Genomic DNA, 20,554 nt, shown 5'->3' with positions numbered 1-20,554 from the left:
AAAAACATTTTTTTCCCTCAGTTTAGGCCGATACGTATTCTTCTACCTATTTTTGGTAAAAAAAATCGCAATAAGCGTTTATCGGTTGGTTTGCGCAAAATTTATAGCGTTTACAAAATAGGGGATAGTTTTTTTGCATTTTTATTATTTTTTTTTTTTTTTACTACTAATGGCGGTGATCAGCGATTTTTTTCATGACTGCGACATTATGGCGGACACTTCGGACCATTTTGACACATTTTTGGGACCGTTGTCATTTTCACAGCAAAAAATGCATTTAAATTGCATTGTTTATTGTGAAAATGACAGTTGCAGTTTGGGAGTTAACCACAGGGGGCGCTGAAAGGGTTATGTTTCACCTAGTGTGTGTTTACAACTGTAGGGGGGTGTGGCTGTAGGTCTGACGTCATCGATTGTGTCTCCCTATAAAAGGGATGACACGATCGATGCAGCCGCCACAGTGAAGCACGGGGAAGCCATGTTTACATACGGCTCTACATACGGCTCTCCCCGTTCTTCAGCTCCGGGGAGCGATCGCGGGGGGTGGCTAGAAATAGCCGCGCCCTCATCACCGATCGCTCACAGACGATTACCGACCGCCGCATGTACGGGGGTGGGGGGGTCCCGATCGGACCCCCGACCCACGTCTAGGCAGGGACGTATAGGCACGTCCATCTGCCTGTACGTGCCATTCTGCCGACGTATATTTACATGCGGCGGGCGTTAAGTGGTTAACTAATCAGCAGATAAAGATAATTCAAACATCTGGTGTTGGCGCTTCAATCATCCCGGTGACTTGTCCTGAATGTTCCCCTATGGGGGAAGTTCCTCCACTGACTGCGCAGGCGCAAACTTCCCGACGGAAATCCCCGAACCTCGCCCGGCATCCAGGCTCAATCTTTAACATCCCCGTGGATTGGAGGATGTTAAAAAAAGAGCCAGGAGGCCGAGCGAGCGAAGCGAGCCGTCCGAGCGCAGCGAGGACGTGAGGCCGACTGGCCACTTACCTCACTATCCACGTCGCCCTGGATGCCGGCCGCCGTTCGGGGATTTCCGTCAGCAAGTTTGCACCTGCGCAGTGCTTGAAGGAACTTTCCCGATGGCTGGAACCATCTCAGCGCATCAGTTCGCGCATGCGCTGGAACTTCCACGATAGCTGGAACCAGCATGTCAGATCACCGGCACCATTTTGTTACAATCAGTACAAGAGCGACCAATCAACTTCTCTCTCCAGCGGGTCTCAGGGTGATTGAAGCACATTTTTTCTATTATTACATTGTAATGTAGAATTAGTGGAAGCCCTGAGTGTGTCATTTGCCACCAGATGCCATCAGGTGTCCCCAGTGAAGCCCCCCTCTCAGGTGTCCCCAGTGGAGCCCCCCTCTCAGGTGTCCCCAGTGGAGCCCCCCTCTCAGGTGTCCCCAGTGGAGCCCCCCTCTCAGGTGTCCCCAGTGGAGCCCCCCTCTCAGGTGTCCCCAGTGGAGCCCCCCTCTCAGGTGTCCCCAGTGAAGCCCCCCTCTCAGGTGTACCGAGTGAAGCCCCCCTCTCAGGTGTCCCCAGTTAAGCCCCCCTCTCAGGTGTCCCCAGTGAAGCCCCCCTCTCAGGTGTACCCAGGGGAGCCCCCCTCTCAGGTGTACCCAGTGAAGCCCCCCTCTCAGGTGTACCCAGGGGAGCCCCCCTCTCAGGTGTCCCCAGTGAAGCCCCCCTCTCAGGTGTCCCCAGTGAAGCCCCCCTCTCAGGTGTACCCAGTGGAGCCCCCCTCTCAGGTGTCCCCAGTGGAGCCCCCCTCTCAGGTGTCCCCAGTGGAGCCCCCCTCTCAGGTGTCCCCAGTGAAGCCCCCCTCTCAGGTGTCCCCAGTGGAGCCCCCCTCTCAGGTGTCCCCAGTGAAGCCCCCCCTCTCAGGTGTCCCCAGTGGAGCCCCCCTCTCAGGTGTCCCCAGTGGAGCCCCCCTCTCAGGTTTAACTCACCATAATGTAGAATCAGTGGAAGCCCCGAGTGTGTCATTTGCCACCAGATGCCATCAGGTGTCCCCAGTGAAGCCCCCCTCTCAGGTGTACCCAGTGGAGCCCCCCTCTCAGGTGTCCCCAGTGAAGCCCCTCCTCTCAGGTGTCCCCAGTGGAGCCCCCCTCTCAGGTGTCCCCAGTGGAGCCCCCCTCTCAGGTGTCCCCAGTGGAGCCCCCCTCTCAGGTTTAACTCACCATAATGTAGAATCAGTGGAAGCCCCGAGTGTGTCATTTGCCACCAGATGCCATCAGGTGTCCCCAGTGAAGCCCCCCTCTCAGGTGTCCCCAGTGAAGCCCCTCCTCTCAGGTGTCCCCAGTGGAGCCCCCCTCTCAGGTGTCCCCAGTGGAGCCCCCCCTCTCAGGTGTCCCCAGTGAAGCCCCCCTCTCAGGTGTCCCCAGTGAAGCCCCCCTCTCAGGTGTCCCCAGCGGAGCCCCCCTCTCAGGTGTCCCCAGTAAAGCCCCCCTCTCAGGTGTCCCCAGTGGAGCCCCCCTCTCATTAGATGTCCCCCAACAGCAGAGAATCTCTCCGCCGCCATTACAGAAAAACAGATCAAAGCTGAACAGGCAGTGGATCAAAATAGGCGGGGTGGCTGCCAATTGAAATTGATCTGTCGCGCCACCCACGGCTCAATTTCTATTGGCAGCCACCCAGCCTTTGGTTTAGTCTTCAAGAAAATGGCGGCAGGTGAAGACAAGGGGCCAGATTCTCGTAGTTTTCCCGCGGCCATAGCGTAAGCCATTTACACTACGCCGCCCCAACTTACTGGAGCAAGTGCCATATTCCTCGAAGACTTGATCCGAAGTTTGCGGCGGCGTAGTGTAAAAGGCCCGGCGTGTCCCCACGTATTTCAAAGGGGGCGGCTTATATTTAAATTAAGCGCACCCCCGTGCCGATCGAACTGCGCATGCGCCGGGCTAAAAATAGCCCAGTGCGCATGCTCCAGTTCTCGGCGGAAAACGGCAATGACGCCGACGTGTGCGTCATTGACGTAAAGTCGTATTCAAGAACGACTTACGAAAACGACGTACCCGACGGGAAAAGACGACGCGGACCCGATGCCATACATAACATGGCATACGTCGGACTGGCGTAAGGTTACCCCTCATATAGCAGGGGTAACCTTACGCTTACGCACGATGGTTACGCGACGCGATTTCGTTCGGGAATCGGCGTATCAGGCTCATTTGCATATTCATATCGGTAATAGGTTAAATATGTTAATTGTCAGGAGTTAACGTAATAATTCTACCCATATTTCCATCAAAAACAGGTCAAATTTAATTTTTCCATTAATTCAGTATAATTTACTATGATCCTGTTAAAAAAAACAGCAAGTGAACAGTTAAACATTAGCAACTGCTTCAACATTGTATCAATCACGGCAGGAATGAATAACATATTTTGAGAAATAGCCATATATATATATATATATATATATATATATATATATATATGTATAAAGTGCACTGACATCTAGTGAGAGTTCTCAGTATTGCAGCCAATAATCCAATCATCCCATCACCCCAATATGCAGTTTAGTACGTCCCTCCCTTTTACTATTTTGAAAAATGTATAATTGAATATAATTTATTTTATCTGTGGGCTAGTCTCATAGGGTTAATGAGGGTGTTATACAGCATCTGATGACAAGTTCGGAGGCAAATACCCACAAAATGACCACATTTTGGAAAGCAAACACCCCAAGATACATTTTGGCATAAGAAATTTTTTGAAAATTGTATTTTTCTTACCAAAAGTTTATGGAAAATGTGGAAAGAAAATGAAAAATTTTATTTTTTATTTTTTACACAAAATATTATAATATATTTCTAACACACAGCATAGGCATACCTAGAATTACACCTCAAAGCACATTCTGTTACCCCCAACGCTGTATCCTGGCTTAGGCCAACAAGGCCCAGGCCTAGGGCAGCACTTTGCAGGGGGGCAGCATAGAAAGAGTCCCCGCTGGCTTGCGCTACACTGTTAATGTAGCGCCAGTCTTATGGGGCGGACTGGGCAGAGAGGCAAATTAGTTTAGCGCCCCCATAAAGCAGCCACACTGCTTCCGGTATGCGGGTGGCCGGAATTCTGCAACTGTGGGGGGCTTCTAATTTTGACTGTCCTATCATCCTGGACCACAAACCTTCCTCGCTGTGCTATATGTTTTCTGCTGCTCCATTGGCATGGTTATATCTTCTTAGTCCTCTCCATAAAAGTATCAGAAATTAAAGTAGAACTATAGGCAACACTTTTATTTTAATTTTGGATGGAGTAAGGGAAGGTTATAGCCCCTGTCAGTTAATTTTTTACCATCTCTGTCCCATTACAGAGATTTCCCCTTATTTTCTGCCCCATAGCCAAACAGGAAGTGAGAGGAAATCAATGCAGATTAAGGGAATCCAATGTCCCCCCCCCCCCCAGGTCGTCAGAACTAGTGTCCCCACTTAAAATTTTCAGGGCGGGTCTTGAATAGCAAGGGATGTGGCCTTGACAGGAAGGGTGGGTCATATTTAAACTAGGGAGTGCACAAGTTTAGTCAGGCCTAGGGCAGCACAAAACCTAAATACACTAATGGCTACCCTCCCCCCCCGAGTATGGGGTTAACAAATGTGAGACTTTTTCCCAGTCTAGCCCCATAGAGGGACCCAAAATCCAAGGATCACCTTCAGGGTTTCTAGGGGCAAATTATTATTTGTATTATTTTTATTGGAAATACTAACTAAGGGCCAGATTCACAAAAGAGATACGACGGCGTATCTGCTGATACGCCGTCGTATCCCTGTTTCTATCTATGCGACTGATTCATAGAATCAGTTACGCATAGATAGCCAGAAGATCCGACAGGTGTAATTGTTTTACACTGTCGGATCTTAGGATGCAATACCGCGGCCGCCGCTGGGGGGAGTTTGCGTCGTAAACCAGCGTTGGGTATGCAAATTAGGAGTTACGGCGATTCCCGACAGATTTTCGCGTTCGCTACGTCGCCACTAGTCTAGTTTCCTGTCGCAAAGTTAGTCGGTTTTTTTTGGTGCCTTAACTTTACGCAGCAATCGTATTGCTGTATAAAGTATGGCCGTCGTTCCCGCGTCGAAATGTAAAAAATAACGTCGTTTGCGTAAGCCGTCCGGGTATACGGAATTACGCTACGCGCGTCGCCGTTCAAAAAAATGACGTCACGGCGCGCAAAGCACAACGGGAATTACGGAACGGAGCATAGCAACGGAGTCCGCCTAGTGTGAAAGGAGCCTTATACTCTGGAGCTCCTGCTGGATTTTTCTTCTAATCCCCTTGCGGAGGCTTCCATTTGTGGATGGACATTTTATGGTTACACAACCAATCACATTGCTATAATCTTTTTTTATGAACTAAACTGAAGGACTTATGAATAAATGGTTGTGGAACGAATCATCTGAGTTTCCATTATTTCTTATGGGAAAATTTGCTTTGATATAAGAGTGCTCTGGATTACAAGCATGTTTCTGGAACAAATTATGTTCGCAATCCAAGATTTTACAGTATGTGTAAAATCCTTAATGTCTTACATCTGTACTCCTATAACCCCAAACAAAATGCCACCAGATTCTGCTACCTGATGGATGAAAACTCCAACCAATAGGAATATGACCTGCTCACTTACACAATAACAGTTTTTGTGCTCCATAGGGCCCATTTATAAGGCAACAATATGGACTAACTGCAGCCCCTCTGGTACATTTATAACACAGTTCTGGGTGCTTATCATAGGTGTGCGCAGCCTATTGCATTAGGGTGTGCACACCAAAGCTCAAACACACATGCGTGTGTAATATACCGTATATGGCAGTGGGCAAGTCAGTAGGGCTTTGTCAGCAGGGCAGAGATTGGTGTCTAACTTTTGAGACAGAGAAAGGGACTGAGGACAGAGATTCCCCAGTCCCTTTCTCTGCAGCCAGGCAGCAGGGGGAATCTGCACAGTACAGGGTGATAAGGGTGTGCCCAGGCACACCTTACACCCTATGTGCGCACGCCTATGGTGCTTATAAATGTGGTTTAATCTTTGCTTGCTTTAAAAAGAGAATAAAATGATCAAATTACCTAAAATAGGTCATGTGACTGTGCTCCCCTCCTGTCCTTGAGTGTCTTCTGCCAGAGGCGTAACTAGAACCTTCAGGGCCCGAAGGAAGAAACCATGAAGGGCCCCTCTGACCCAGCCCTGCGCCCTTTTCAGCGGTCCTGGGGCCCTTACCACTGGTCCCGGTGCCCTTTCCACTGATTACATGGCTCTTTCCTCCCATCTAAGGGGCCCTTTATTATGGTCCCGAAGCAGGACCCTTTCATGTGTTCTGCAGCAGGACCCCTTCCTACATAATTTCCAACCTTTCCAAAACATTTTCAGGGATACTTTTTTTTGCTATGTGTTCTATCAGCCATTTTAAAGGGTCACTAAAGTAAATAATTTTTTTAGCTAAATACCGTATTTATCGTTTTAACGCGCACCCAGTTCTAGGAGGGAAATTTCCTGGAAAAAAAAATTACTTACAGTTTAAATGTCCCTCTTCGGTGTCTTGCCTGGCTTCCATCGGCGGCCTTGTCCGGTCTGGCGTCCGTCTTCGGCCTTCGTGGTGTCCTCCCCGCTTCTCCCACGCTGTCTCCGAGTGCCGCCGCCGACATATACCGAGCGCAGTACACTCGGGTACACTTGGCTAGGCTCGGCTATGCTCGGCCACGCTCAGCTCCTCCCGCAGGGCGTGACTGCGAGCGGTATATGTCGGCGGCGGCGCTCAGAGACAAGGGATCGGCGTATAACGCGCACCCACGATTTTCCCATGTTTTTAAGGGGAAAAAATTTTGCGTTATACGCCGATAAATACGGTAGCTTCCTTTACCTTACTGCAGTCCTGGTTTCATGTCCTCATTGTTCGTTTTTGCTCTAATCCTTCTCTGTTCTAAACACTTCCTGGTTGTCTGTTTCCTGATGAAAAAAGTCATGGGAGCTTTCTCTCTGTGGTCACTAATCAAGGAGGTATGATTACTGTGTGTCTAAAACCCCTCAACACCAATCAGTTTCGTTTTCCAAACCATCACTGCCCTGTATTGGCTCTGTGCAGCAGAGAAGCAGGAAACATGCAAAATTGAAACTGAAACTGTAGGTACATTATATGATTGATTTTTATCTATTTTTAATCTTTTTTAAAAGGAATCAGTTAACTATTAGGTCTCTATACCCTGTAAACAGTCATTTAATAAAAAAAAAATGCAGAGAACACAACACCATGTGCATATATGTGACCTCTCGGCGCGTGGGCCTTAACGCAATACACGGTTATTGCTATTCTGCAAGGGTCAACAACTTGCTGTCAAAACTGTTGTCTGTAAGTCCTTCGTGTATATTGTGTGTACTGATTCTGGTTATGAGATGTGGGAATGTCCAAAATTTTGATCAGTTGACTGGAAACCTGTATGTTACATATGTCTACTGAGATTTTCATTTTTCTTGATTGCTCACTGCATACCTCCCAACTTTTTGAGGGGCACCTTTTAGTACAAAGGCCCAGATTCTCGTAGAATGGCGCAACTTAGGGCGGGCGTAACGTATCTCATTTACGCTACGCCGCCGCAACTTTTTCAGGCAAGTGCTTTATTCACAAAGAACTTGCCTGAAAAGTTGCGTCAGCGTAGCGTAAATCACCCGGCGCAAGCCCGCCTAATTCAAATTAGGCGGGTAGGGGGCGTGTAGCATTTAAATTAAGCGCGTTCCTGCGCTGAACATACTGCGCATGCGCCGTCCGTAAAATATCCCAGGGAGCATTGTTTCAAATGACGTCGCAAAGACGTCATTGGTTTCGACGTAAACGTAAATGGCGTCCAGCCCCATTCACGGACGACTTACGCAAACAACGTAAATTTATAAATTTTGACGCGGGAACGACGGCCATACTTAACATTGATTGCGCCTCATATACCCAGGGGCAACTTTACGCCGGGACAAGCCTAACGTAAACATTGTAACTTTACTGCGTCGGCCGCGCGTACGTTCGGGAATTCGCGTATCTAGCTAATTTGCATACTCGACGGGGAAAACGACGGAGGCGACACCTAGCGGACAAAGAAAAATTGCATTTAAGATCCGACGGCATAAGAGCCTTACGCCTGTCGGATCTAATGGATATCTATGCGTAACTGATTCTAAGAATCAGTCTCATAGATACGACGGCCCAGATTAGGACTTAGGACGGCGTACATGGCGTTGCGCCGTCGTAAGCCCTTTGAGAATCTGGGCCATAGTATATAAGCAGAGGACACGGTTACATGGGCCACAAAGATCTAATATTCAGACAATTATTGACTAAACCACACCAGTGCTTTATTAAGCTTTATTTTTCCTTTATATTGGCTTAACAATTTAACAAATGCATTAGCATAGACGTTGGCTTAAATATTTAGCGCAGTATAACAATTTGTATAGAGATATACACATCAAACCAAAAAGAGGGACAATTGAGGCTGCACAGAGGACAGAGGGATCTGGTCTCAAAAGAGGGACATTCCCTCCAAAAGAGGGACAGTTGGGTTCTATGAGGCTGGGAAAAGTACACATTTGCCCCCCTTTCCCCAAAGAACTTGCTGCTTATGCCACCATACATGGAGCAATGTTATGCGGGCAAATGTGCACAGCTCGTTCTACAAAATGCACACATTTGTAAATCTCATCTAACCAGGAAGAAGAGCAAAAAGGACAAGCAAGGTAAGTGCACACTAAGTGCTGGTTCACACTACAGCGACTTGGGATCTGATTTGTGTCGCCCCAAGTCGCGCGACATGATAAATTCCATTGAAGTGAATTAGAGCCGCCTTAATGTACTACTTCAAGGCGACTTGTAGGCAACTTGTAGGCAACTTGTACCCATTGATTTCAATGGAAGTTGCCTCCAAAGTCGGATCCCCTGTCTTAACTTAAGAAACTTTATAGGAAAAGAAAATTGTTTACTCTGGCAAACCCCTCCCTCCCACAGAGCTGATTATTCTGTGATTGGCTGCAGCCAAATTCGCCTGTCCTGGAGGCAACTTTAAGTCGCGTTGTAAGTTGCTCCAAGTCGCACTGAAGTCGCCTTGCAAAGTCACGATGTAAGACGGGCTGCCCCTGTGTGAACCGCCACTAAAGCCCCAAGTGTAAAATAAGTTTGGTTCTTTCCTCTGCATTGTGTACTATTCTTAAAAAAAAAAAATCCCTCCCCTACTCCTCCTACTAATCCTGCATGCCCTGTGCAAAAAATATCTCTGTATTTACCTATTTTTTATCCAGTCTGGTCATATGATCCCGAAGCTCCCCTGCATCAGTGAGCATCTGCTGCAGGGGAGAGGAGGGAGCACCGACATTGGCTGGGCCATGGGAGCCTATCGATGATGTCACCACTCCTGGAATTCAGTCATCTTTGAGTACTCCCTTACTGCAGGATCATATGACTGGACCAGAGCAGATTTAAAAAGTAGTAAGATCACCAAACTTTTTTACAGAGGGTATGCAGGATAGGTAGGAGGAGGTGTGGGGAATATTTTTACAAATAGTGTTATGCCGCGTACACACCATCGTTTTTCCAGACTTTCAAAAACCCCTCGTTTTTCCCGACGTGATTCCTCTCCAGCCTGATTTGCATACACAGGTTCATGCAAAAAAAACGTCCGACCAAAGCGCGGTGACGTACAACACGCACGACGGGACTATAAAGGGGAAGTTCCTTTCAAATGGTGCTACCCTTTGGGCTGCATACTTGATTCTGAGCATGCACGTTTTTTTTCCCCTCGGAAAAGCATACACACGACCGTTTTTCGCGACGAGAAAAATACTGACAGGAAACACAACGAGAAAAAAGAGAGCTGGTTTCAATTTTTTTGCAGGCAGTTTTTTCGCCTAGAAAACTGCTAGGCCTCGTACAGACGACCGGATCTATCTGCTGGGATTGATCCGCGGATCAGTTCCAGCAGATAGATCCGGTCGTGTGTACAGCCTAGCGGACATTTCCCCGCGGATTAAAATCCGGCCGATCGAGCATGCTAAGAAATCTACAGTATCCGCTTGAATCGTGTCCAGCGGATTGATCCGGTCGTCTGTACAGACTCACCGGATCAATCCGTCCGCTCCCATCCCTCGCATGCGTCGTAATGATTCAACGCATGCATGGAAGTAGTTGCCTTCCAGCGTCGCGCACGTCGCCGTGTCATCGTCGCGGCGACGGCGCGACATGTCACCGCGGATGTATTCCGCGCGGATTTCGATCTGATGGTGTGTACAGCCATCAGATCCAAATACGCCAGAGGATTTATTCACGTACACACCAGCGGACATCCTCTGGTGTGTACGAGGCCCTAGGGATCGTACAAACGGCCGGTTTTCACGACCAATATAAAAAATGGCAGTTTTGTCGTCGTGAAAACCGGTCGTGTGTACGAGGCATCAGGCTTTACTTTGCTTTAAAGTAGATCCAAATCCAATTAATGAATGCATTAATGTAATTTCAGTTGTTTTCATTTATTTTTTAAACTGCAGCTTCCAATAAAATAATAGATGATTCACTGTTGTCACTATCAGGAAGCCGATCCAAAGCAAAAATGTGCAGCTATCGCTGGAGAGAGTGCATATAGGTAGGAGGGAGAGAATGGAGTAAATCAGCAGTTCTTAGAAGAAGAAAAGGATAATAAGAGTATTTTATTTAAAAGAAAAACATAGCAATAGTTGATTATATGTTGAGTCAATTGATTATCTATTAATTATTATTTGAGATTTATTTAAAATGATTACCAAGCTGTGCTTATAGTAGGCAGCAATGAATGGAATCCACATCACCAAAATATGGAAACTAAATTACTGCAGGTGGCAGGGGGTTATCATTGGGTGGCAGGGGGCTATCATTGGGTGGCAGGGGGCTATCATTGGGTGGCAGGAGGCTATTATAGTGTAGGTTGGAAATTCTCATGTCCTGGCAATGTAGCACAGGATCTTTCCCAAAGCCCATCTGGTAGACTAAGAAACTAATTTTTTCAAAAGGGTTTAAGGTGAGAGATATTATTTCTTTTTCTTCAGTGACCTCATTCCAATTTTCCTCGTCTGTGTTTCTATTAGATCCACCATATTCAGGAGGAAGGGCAAACTGGGCCTTGGTGATCCATTCACTCAGACCTCCTGTCTCAGCCGTGACGATTTCTGACACTTTCCAGTTGCTCTCTATATTGGACATCTTCTTTTTCTCATACCCAACCTTCCTAGCGAACTCCTTCTTCCATTCATAAGGCATCCTGGTGTCATTTCTGTTGGTCTGAATGGGCACCCACTTTCCAAAAGATGGACCCTTGGCAATAGCCAGACCTCCAGGCAGAAAGCTGTAGACGCTGGGATCGAATGAAAAGGTTACAGTATTCCTGTTGTTGCTAAAGTCAGTGCTTCTGGTGTACTGAATCCCCCATTGGTCATCAGGCCTCACAAAATAGTAGTGATCTTTAACGCCAAAATAGTAAAGGCCATTTTTGCATTCTTCATGCAGCTCAATATCTGTACCCTTTTCATCTGTGCTCAGGTTTGATGTTCGGCGATAGACCCCGCGGTTTTGAAAAATCATATAGAAGTTGCCAAAAGCTGAAAAATAATGGTCGCCTCCTTGACAGTTGGGGTGTAGGGTATGAACAGATGCATCTCCATCTGTGCTCAAGTTTGAAACTTGGCGGTAAGTGTTTGATTGGATGATGTAGAAGTGGCCATCTTCAAAGGCCAAGTAATGATCTCCATTTCTGCAGGACGGGTGCAAGCTGAAGACTTCCAGATTTTTTCCATTGCTGAAATCTGTTGAGCTCATGTAACAACCGAGATCTGGCCTGACAATATAGTAATGGGAATCAACCCCACAAAAATCTGCTTTGCTTTTGCTCTTCGGGACAATCTTCGACATGGTTGACATGCTGGAAAGAGAAACAACATAAAAATTATGTATAAAATGAACGTTCCATGAAATAAAAGCTGCACCCATCAGTTAAAGTGCTTCTATTTTTTTTTTTACCTCAATACATTTGTTGCATTAAGATAAAAAATGTTTAGGTAGCAGTATGCCCCCCTCCCCTCCATACTTACATGAGCCCTCACTTGATCCAGCATTTGCAATAACTTTAAGCTGTCATTATTTATGTTTATCGGTTAGACATGAGAACAATTGCTAAAGAACAAGCGGGACTTTAAAGGTACCAGAAATAATGTACAATAAGGTTTATAAAAATATATAGCCAGATTCAGAGAGACAGGCGCATCTTTAGTTCGACGTAGCGCATCCCATTTGCACTACGCCGACGTAACATAGTGAGGCAAGGCCAGTATTCACAAAGCACTTGCTCCCTAAGTTACGTCGGCGTAGCGCAAATGGCCCGGCGTAACCCTGCCTAATTAAAATTAGGCAGGTAGTGGGCGTGCTACATGTAAAGTTACTGTGACCCCATGTAAATGAGGGCTGTTGGTATGGCGCATGCGTGCACATGCTCAGAATCACGTTGCAAATACTCAATGCTTTTGACGTGAACGTAACCTACGCCCAGCCCCATTCCCGTACGCTTGCGCAAACTACGTAAAATACGACGGCTGTTCTGTCGTCCATACCTTGCATGGGCTGCGCCATCTTTTTGGTGGTTTATCTTTACGCCGGCGTATGTCTTACATAAACGGCGTCTCTTACTGCGACGGGCGTACGTACGTTCGTGAATCGGCGTATCTTGCTCATTTACATATTTGACGCGTAAATCCACGTACACGCCCCTAGCGGCGAGCGTAAATATGCACATAAGATACGACGACGTCGGTCGTATCTTAGCAACAGTGAGGCGTATCTTATTTTAAGAATGCGCGCAAAGATACAGCGGCGCTCATTCGGACTTACGACGGCGTATCTACTGATACGTCGTCGTAAGTCTCTGAATCTGGCTAAAAAAATTTATTGGACGTACGTTTCTTTAAAATGATAATAAATGTTCAAAAGCATAATATTCATACAGCATGTGCAACTACATCTTACTCTACATGTTTCGCTCATAAGAGCTTAATCAGGAACTTTTGTAAGTGTTGCATGAAGTTAAATACTACAAAAGAAACAGACAATAATAAACAATTGTACATAAAGATCATTGTGACAATCGTGTCAAAAAGATTACATAATACATCATAGATCATGATTGTATACATTTTACAGAAAATAATAATAACAAGAGGAGGATGCATGCCTACCAGATGCTTTTATTTGCAACTATACTTGAATTCATCGGAAAATTCTGATTTCTATACTGGAGCCTGAGTTAAGGGGGCATACACGCAACCATAGGGAGAGGATAAAGATTCTAAAATGTAAGTTTTTTTTAGCTTTATGGCCTTAATTGATTAGACCAAGATCATACAAAAGAGATAATTAGTGTTTAATTAGTGTTTTACGATTAATTCAAGTATCATTGCGAATAAAGTCATCTGGTTGGCATGCATCCTCAGCTCGTTATTATTATTTTCAGTAAAATGTATACAATCATGATCTATGATGTATTATGATCTTTTTGACATGATTGTCACAACAATTTTTTATTATTGTCTGGCTCTTTTGTAGTATTTAACTTCATGCAACACTTTCAAAAGCTCATGAGGAAGCTACTATGATCGAAACATGTAGAGCAGTGGTTCTCAACTCCGGTCCTCGGGACCCACTAACAGGTCACGTTTTCAAAATAACTGAAACGTTTTCAAAATAACTGAAATTAACTGAAACGTTTTCCTCAAGGTAATATTTAAAATCTGACCTGTAAGTGGGTCCCGAGGACCGGAGTTGAGAACCACTGATGTAGAGTAAGAGGTGGTTGCACATGCCGTATAAATATTATGCGTTTGAACATTTATTGTCATTTTAAAGAAAAGTACGTCCAATAAAATGTATATTTTTATAAACCTTATTGTACATTATTTCTGGTACCTTTATAGTCCCGCTTATTCTTTACCAATTGTTCTCATTTATTCAATGGGATGTGATACCCAGTTCTGACCCCTCATTGCCTAGTTACAAAATGAAAGGTTAGACATGTTCACTGCCGAAAAATTTGTTCATTTTCTTTTTTATTGATTTTTTTTGTTTTCGGGTCATGCGTTATTATCCCATCTCGTAAAATCGTAAATTTAAAAATTAGAAAATCCAAAAATAAGAAAGAAAATCCGAAAAAATTCAAAAAGAATAACTAACTAACTAATAATAACTAACTATTAAATTATAGGTATTGGAATTTCCTTTCAAATTTGGCTGTTAACGAACTTAACAAATACGAATTTATCCGAAGTTACGAATTATCCGAAATAATGAATGCCACATGCGCGAAGTGCGCAGCACTTTGTGAATTGCCCAGTGGCGGGGGAAGGAGTTTGCAGTGCCAAGATCAGCCTGAATTGGGAGCGGTTACCTGTCAAAACCAGTTACCTGCTCCCCCCTTCCCCCTGAAAGGTGCCAAATGTGGCAGCAGAGGGGGGAGGCATACAAATGGAGCTTCCCCTCTTGGGTGGAGCTCTGCTTTTACCCCTTCAGCCCCCAAATGTTTTAGCTCTTTAATGATCAGGCCATTTTTTGCAATTCCCCTACTGCGTTATTTTAACTGACAATTGCGTGGGTGTGCGACGCTGTACTCAAACAACATTTATGTCCTTTTTTTTCCCACAAATAGAGCTTTCTTTTGGTGATATTTGATCACCTCTGCGTTTTTTTGCTTTTTTTTTGCATTATAAACAAAAAAGGCCAACTTTATGCTACACATCCAATAAACAAATGCAAAAAAAAAAACGAATTTATTCATCAATTTAGGCCAATATGTATTCTGCTACATATTTTGGGTAAAGAAATCCCATTTAGCATATATTGATTGGTTTGCGCAAAAGTTATTGGGCCGGATTCACAAAGAGTTACGCTGGCGTATCACTAGATACGCCGACGTAACTCGGAATCTAAGCCCGTCGTAAGTTTAAGTGTATGCTCAAACTGAGATACACTTAAACCTAGCTAAGATACGACGGTCTGCGCCGTCGTATCTTCGGGTGTAATTTTTTAGCTGGCCGCTAGGTGGCGCTTCCGTTGATTTCGGCGTAGAATATGTAAATGACTAGATACGCGGACTCACGAACGTACGCTTGCCCGTCGCAGTAAAAATACGCTGTTTCCGTAAGAGATACGCCGCGTAAAGATAAACCTGCCCCCTCGGTGGCGTAGCCAATGTTAAGTATGGCCGTCGTTCCCGTGTCGAAATGTGACAATTTTACGTCGTTTGCGTAACTCGTCCGTGAATGGGGCTGGACGGACGACTTACGCAAACGACGTAAAATTTTGTTTGGGAGCCACGTCGCACGACCGCGCAATTGTCAGTTAAAGCGACGCAGTGCCAGAAGCTGAAATAGGGGAAAAAAGGACGTAAATTTTGTTTGGGAGCCACGTCGCACGACCGCGCAATTGTCAGTTAAAGCGACGCAGTGCTGGAAGCTGAAATTTCACCTGGGCAGGAGGGGGGTATATGTGCCCAGTAAGCAAGTGGTTAAGGTAAAAAATTTCCTACTAGTCATTGGCCCCTTCTCCATAAACTCTTACCTGACTCCTCCACAGATCCAGCGATAAAATGCAAAACTGAAAAAAAAAAACAGTCAAGTCAAAAAACACCAATGGAGTCAAACCTATGAAGTTTTTTTTGTTATCTGCCAATCATTTTTATGTATAGTACATCCACTTCACCTACATAGCAAAAATAGAAAACAATATTTAAACGAATGCTCTTTGTAACCACAGCAGCAAAGCAGACTATTGCGACAGCATGGAAATCTGATTCACTTTGTATTTTATCAGTGACAAACAGGATTCAAGCAAAAACAGAATTAATATTTCTTAACAAAATATTGAAATATGAAGACATATGGAGACCGTTGTTTGAGCATTTCTTACCTCTGGTTTTGATAAAACATTGTTGTCTCCAGGGCTCAACTCCTGCGGGAACACGTGAGAACGGAGTTCCTGCACTTTTTTCACAGCAGGAACTCAGTTCCCTTTACAGGACGAGAGCAGCCGAGCCGCCCGAGCCAATCCTTCACTAAGCGGCGATGCCCAGCTCGAGTCACTGTCAGGGGCAGGCAAACCTTAGTAATCCTTTATGTTACTGGCCGCTTCCTGTATATGGATTCATCGGGTAGTGTGCGGGTATTCCGTCACTTCCTCGATGCCGCAATGTCTCCTGGGATATTTATAGGACAAACTTCCTTATGAAGACAACCAGGGGTCAAGTCCTGGGGAAAAAAGTGTGGGAACTCCCACCCAAGATCCACTCCCCCACCAAAAAAAAAATATTATACGCTCATATGCATAATTACTAAACCGCATTTGTTTTAGGGTACGATAAAGTGGAGAATGAGAAATATTTCCAGAAAGGATATTTATAGGACAAACTTCCTTATGGAGACAACCAGGGGTCAGGTCCCGGGGAAAAAAGTGTGGGAACTCCCACCCAAGATCCACTCCCCCACCAAAAAAAAAAAATTATACGCTCATATGCATAATTACTAAACCGCATTTGTTTTTGTTTTTTTCGATCCACTGTACCTTAGTAATCCTTTATGTTACTGGCCGCTTCCTGTATATGGATTCATCGGGTAGTGTGCGGGTATTCCGTCACTTCCTCGGTGCCGCAATATCTTCTGGGAGCTTTTGTCATTGTTCCCAGGAGACATTGCGGAGGTCTGTCGCGAGTTATCGCAGGATTTAGAAAGAACTTGCTCCCAGGAGACATTGCGGCATCGAGGAAGTGACGGAATACCCGCACACTACCCGATGAATCCATATACAGGAAGCGGCCAGTAACATAAAGGATTACTAAGGTACAGTGAAACCTTATGGACTAATGCACTGTACACGCGATCGGAATTTCCGATGGGATAAAATCCGATGGAATTTTTAAGCTAGTGCATTGTTGATTCACTTACCTTTTCCTTCAATTTACCTTCTAAATGTTTTTTTTTCTTTGTTTTCTTTGTCTGAATTTCTTACTTCCTGTTCCTCCTCAGTAAGCTGTTCAGTAAGATGTTCTAAATGACTTTCCACCGCTCGGATGATGGTGGAAAGCTTACTGAGGTGAAACAGGAAGTGAGAAATTCAAACAAAAAAAACATTTAGAAGGGAAATCGAAGGAAAAAGAAAGTGAACCAACAATGCACAAGCTTAAAGGAACTAATTTAGAAAATAAAAGATGAACCTATACAACCCCTTTAAGCGCAAGTTTGCCTGAAGTGAGCTAATTTTTTCTTGACACACCAAAAGCCCAGCAAAGCACAATGGCCGCTTTGCACCATCCGGATTTTTTAAAATTCTTGGAGGCTGGCTTTAGGGCACCTATTGGCATTTGAATGTTGTCATCTGATCTTAAAGACTTTGAAAGAATCAGGCAGAGATCAATAAGTCTATGTTCACCTTCAGACCTTAGCTGTCACCTTTGGCTGATAGATAGACAATGTGCAATTTGTTTTTTTTCCGAATTCATTTTTCAACGAAATTCAAAACATTTGTTAATTTAGAAACATTTGAATTAACAAAAACCTGTTTACCAAATTTTTCTGAAAATTCGTAAGAACGGAAATCTGAAATCCAGAAATTCAAAAACTTGAAATTTTGAAAATCAGAAAATGAGAACAAAAATAAAAGTGAAAATTCGAAAATCCTAAATAATAGCTAACTAATAATAACTATTACTAACTATTAAATTATAGGTATTGGAATTTCCTTTCAAATTTGGCTGTTAGTGAACATTACGAATTTATCTGAAGTTACAAAGTCTCCGAAATAACAAATGCCGCATCTAAACAAATGGAACATAACACAATAATAATAATAATAAATAATAATAATCAACATTTATAATTATTATTATTATTATCATTTTGTTACGTTTCATTTGTTTAGATGCGGCATTCGTTATTTTGGATAATTCATAACTTTGGATAAATTCGTATTCGTTATGTTCACTAACAGCCAAATTTTTAAGAAAATTCCAATACCTATAATTTAATAGTTAGCTATTATTAGTTATTTAGTTATTAATAATAACTAATAATAACTATTACTAACTATTAAATTATAGGTATTGGAATTTCCTTTCAAATTTGGCTGTTAGTGAACATTACGAATTTATCCGAAGTTACAAATTATCCAAAATAACAAATGCCGCATCTAAACAAATGGAACATAACAACATAATAATAATAAATAATAACAATCAACATTTATAATTAGTATTATTATTATCATTTTGTTACGTTCCATTTGTTTAGATGCGGCATTCGTTATTTCGGATAATTCATAACTTTGGATAAATTCGTATTCGTTATGTTCACTAACAGCCAAATTTGAAAGAAAATTCCAATACCTATAATTTAATAGTTAGCTATTATTAGTTAGTTAGTTATTATTTAGAATTTACAAATTTTCTGATTTTCCAATTTTCAAATTTCAGATTCTTACAAATTATCAAAATAACGAATACCGCATCTAAATAAATGGAATGTAACGAATTTGATTTTTCCCAAAGTTATGAATTTATTTGAAATAACAAATTTTAAACATAACGTATAACCCGAAAAAAAACAAAAAAAAAACAAATGAAACTAAATCGAACAACTTTTTCGGCAGTGCACATGTTTAGTTGATAGATATCAAATAGAAAAAGTCATTATTTGGTTTGTCCATTTGCTTGCTTTTGTTCCTCTGAGTAAAATGGTACCAGGGGTGTCTGCAGACTGTAATGGCACAAACTAATACTATACAGAAGTGTACTACTATGTACTCACCTATGTACAAAAAAAAAAGCAGAAGGTAAGTGGTTGGATCATTTGTGAACGTCCAACTGTATTATCTTAACGCCTATAGCTATCTATGAACATATCTGTATGGTACACTACAATCCATTAGGCAAAGAAAGAATAAATTGATGTACTTACAATGTGAGATTTGGCGCAGAGCAGCAGAAGTTCTCTGGTGTTCAGTGTCTGTAAAGCCCAAGCAGATCATCTTCTCCTTTTTATATGTTTAGATACACCACTCCTATACATGAAGGACAAGGGGCGTAATCTATAGTTTCATAATCTTCAGTTCTTGAGAAGTTGTTATGCAATATTTTATATTATTGATTTATATTATATGATGTTGCAGGTTAGTTGGTCTGGTGCCAAGAATGCCACCCACAAAAAGTGTAAAAAGCTAGAGGACATTGTGCATGGAATCTGAGACAATCAAGTCAGACATAGATGATTTACTGATAATCCTTGAGTGAATAACGTGGATCAGGGATGTCCAAAAACTGTAGAAACGGGTAAGCTTAGAGCTAGGTACCCTTACTATTACTGGTAACACCAGATAATCAATCCTGGATGCAGAAAGATTGGGCTAGATTCAGCAAGGATTTACGCCGGCGTATCTATAGATTTTTTTTATGTCGTTTGCGTTCGGCTTTTTCCGGCGTATAGTTACCCCTGCTATATGAGGCATATCCTATGTTAAGTATGGCCGTCGTTCCCGCGTCGAATTTTGAAAATGTTACGTCGTTTGCGTAAGTCGTTCGCGAATAGGGCTTTGCGTAGAATGAAGTCACCGTCGTAAGCATTGGCATGTTTCCGGTTTAATTTCGAGCATGCGCACTGGGATACCCCCACGGACGGCGCATGCGCCGTTAAAAAAAACGTAATTTACGTCGGGTCACAACGTATTAACATAAAACACGCCCCCATCACATACATTTGAATTGCGCGCCCTTATGCAGCCTAAGTTACACTACGCCGCCGTAACTTACGGCGGGAAATCTTTGAGGATACAAAAAAAAGTAAGTTACGGCGGCGTAGTGTATCTGAGATACACTACGCCGGACGGAGAGAAGCGCTGCGCTTCGTGGATCTGGCCCTCGATGTCTGGATACATTAAGCCTCGGTTTGGTGAGCAGAAACCCCCTTACATCAGAGTTCTCCTTTACACCAGCGTCCACAGCGTTCCTCCTTAAAAATAAAAATTTGCTGTGCGTAGCTAAAGTGGCTTGAAAAAAAGGTGGCAACCCTAGGATACATGCAATCAGTGGTGGGCAGCCTCAGCTTCTATAAGCCTGCCATTGCTTGGTACCAGCTGAGTGGCCGTGGTTATTCACACACACCTGTGATTCCTGGTGCAGGGAATGTGACAGGAATTTGCTGCCCACCATAATTTCAGATGTGAAAGGGCACAATAGCAGTTATATGGACACAATAGTATAATTATGCTGCTGTGCCCATATAGCTGCTATTGTGCCCATATAGATTCTATTGTACCCATATACAGTAGACGTAAGTCATTTTGCAAGTCGCCTCTGAAGTCGTGGGCAGATCGCAGTATCTGCACCCCCCTCCCCCAAAAAGCAGAGGTTCACTTTTTGTGTGAACCTCCACTTTAATAGAATACATCATGAGTGAGTGAGTGAAAAACTTGTACAGCGCGACACATGCGAACTGAATCGCCTCAGGGTGCTTGGT

The 20,554-nt window shown here is 43.8% G+C and overlaps 1 protein-coding gene across 1 annotated transcript; it reads right to left on the bottom strand.

Moving 5' to 3' along the window:
* Positions 1-10,494: 10,494 nt before the first annotated feature.
* Positions 10,495-19,102, bottom strand: LOC120944175. Its single transcript, XM_040358114.1, has 3 exons — positions 19,001-19,102; positions 15,615-15,650; positions 10,495-11,934 (listed from the first exon to the last, which is right to left on the bottom strand). The coding sequence occupies exon 3, from the start codon at positions 11,931-11,933 to the stop codon at positions 10,842-10,844; it is 1,092 nt and encodes a 363-aa protein (XP_040214048.1). The 5' UTR covers position 11,934; positions 15,615-15,650; positions 19,001-19,102; the 3' UTR covers positions 10,495-10,841.
* Between the last annotated feature and the right edge of the window lie 1,452 nt (positions 19,103-20,554).

This window comes from Rana temporaria, chromosome 6 (genome assembly GCF_905171775.1).
Source record: "Rana temporaria chromosome 6, aRanTem1.1, whole genome shotgun sequence".
Taxonomy (NCBI): Eukaryota; Metazoa; Chordata; class Amphibia; order Anura; family Ranidae; genus Rana; species Rana temporaria.
Note: the sequence above shows the minus strand (reverse complement) of the source record. Positions and strands in the feature narration are given on the sequence as shown.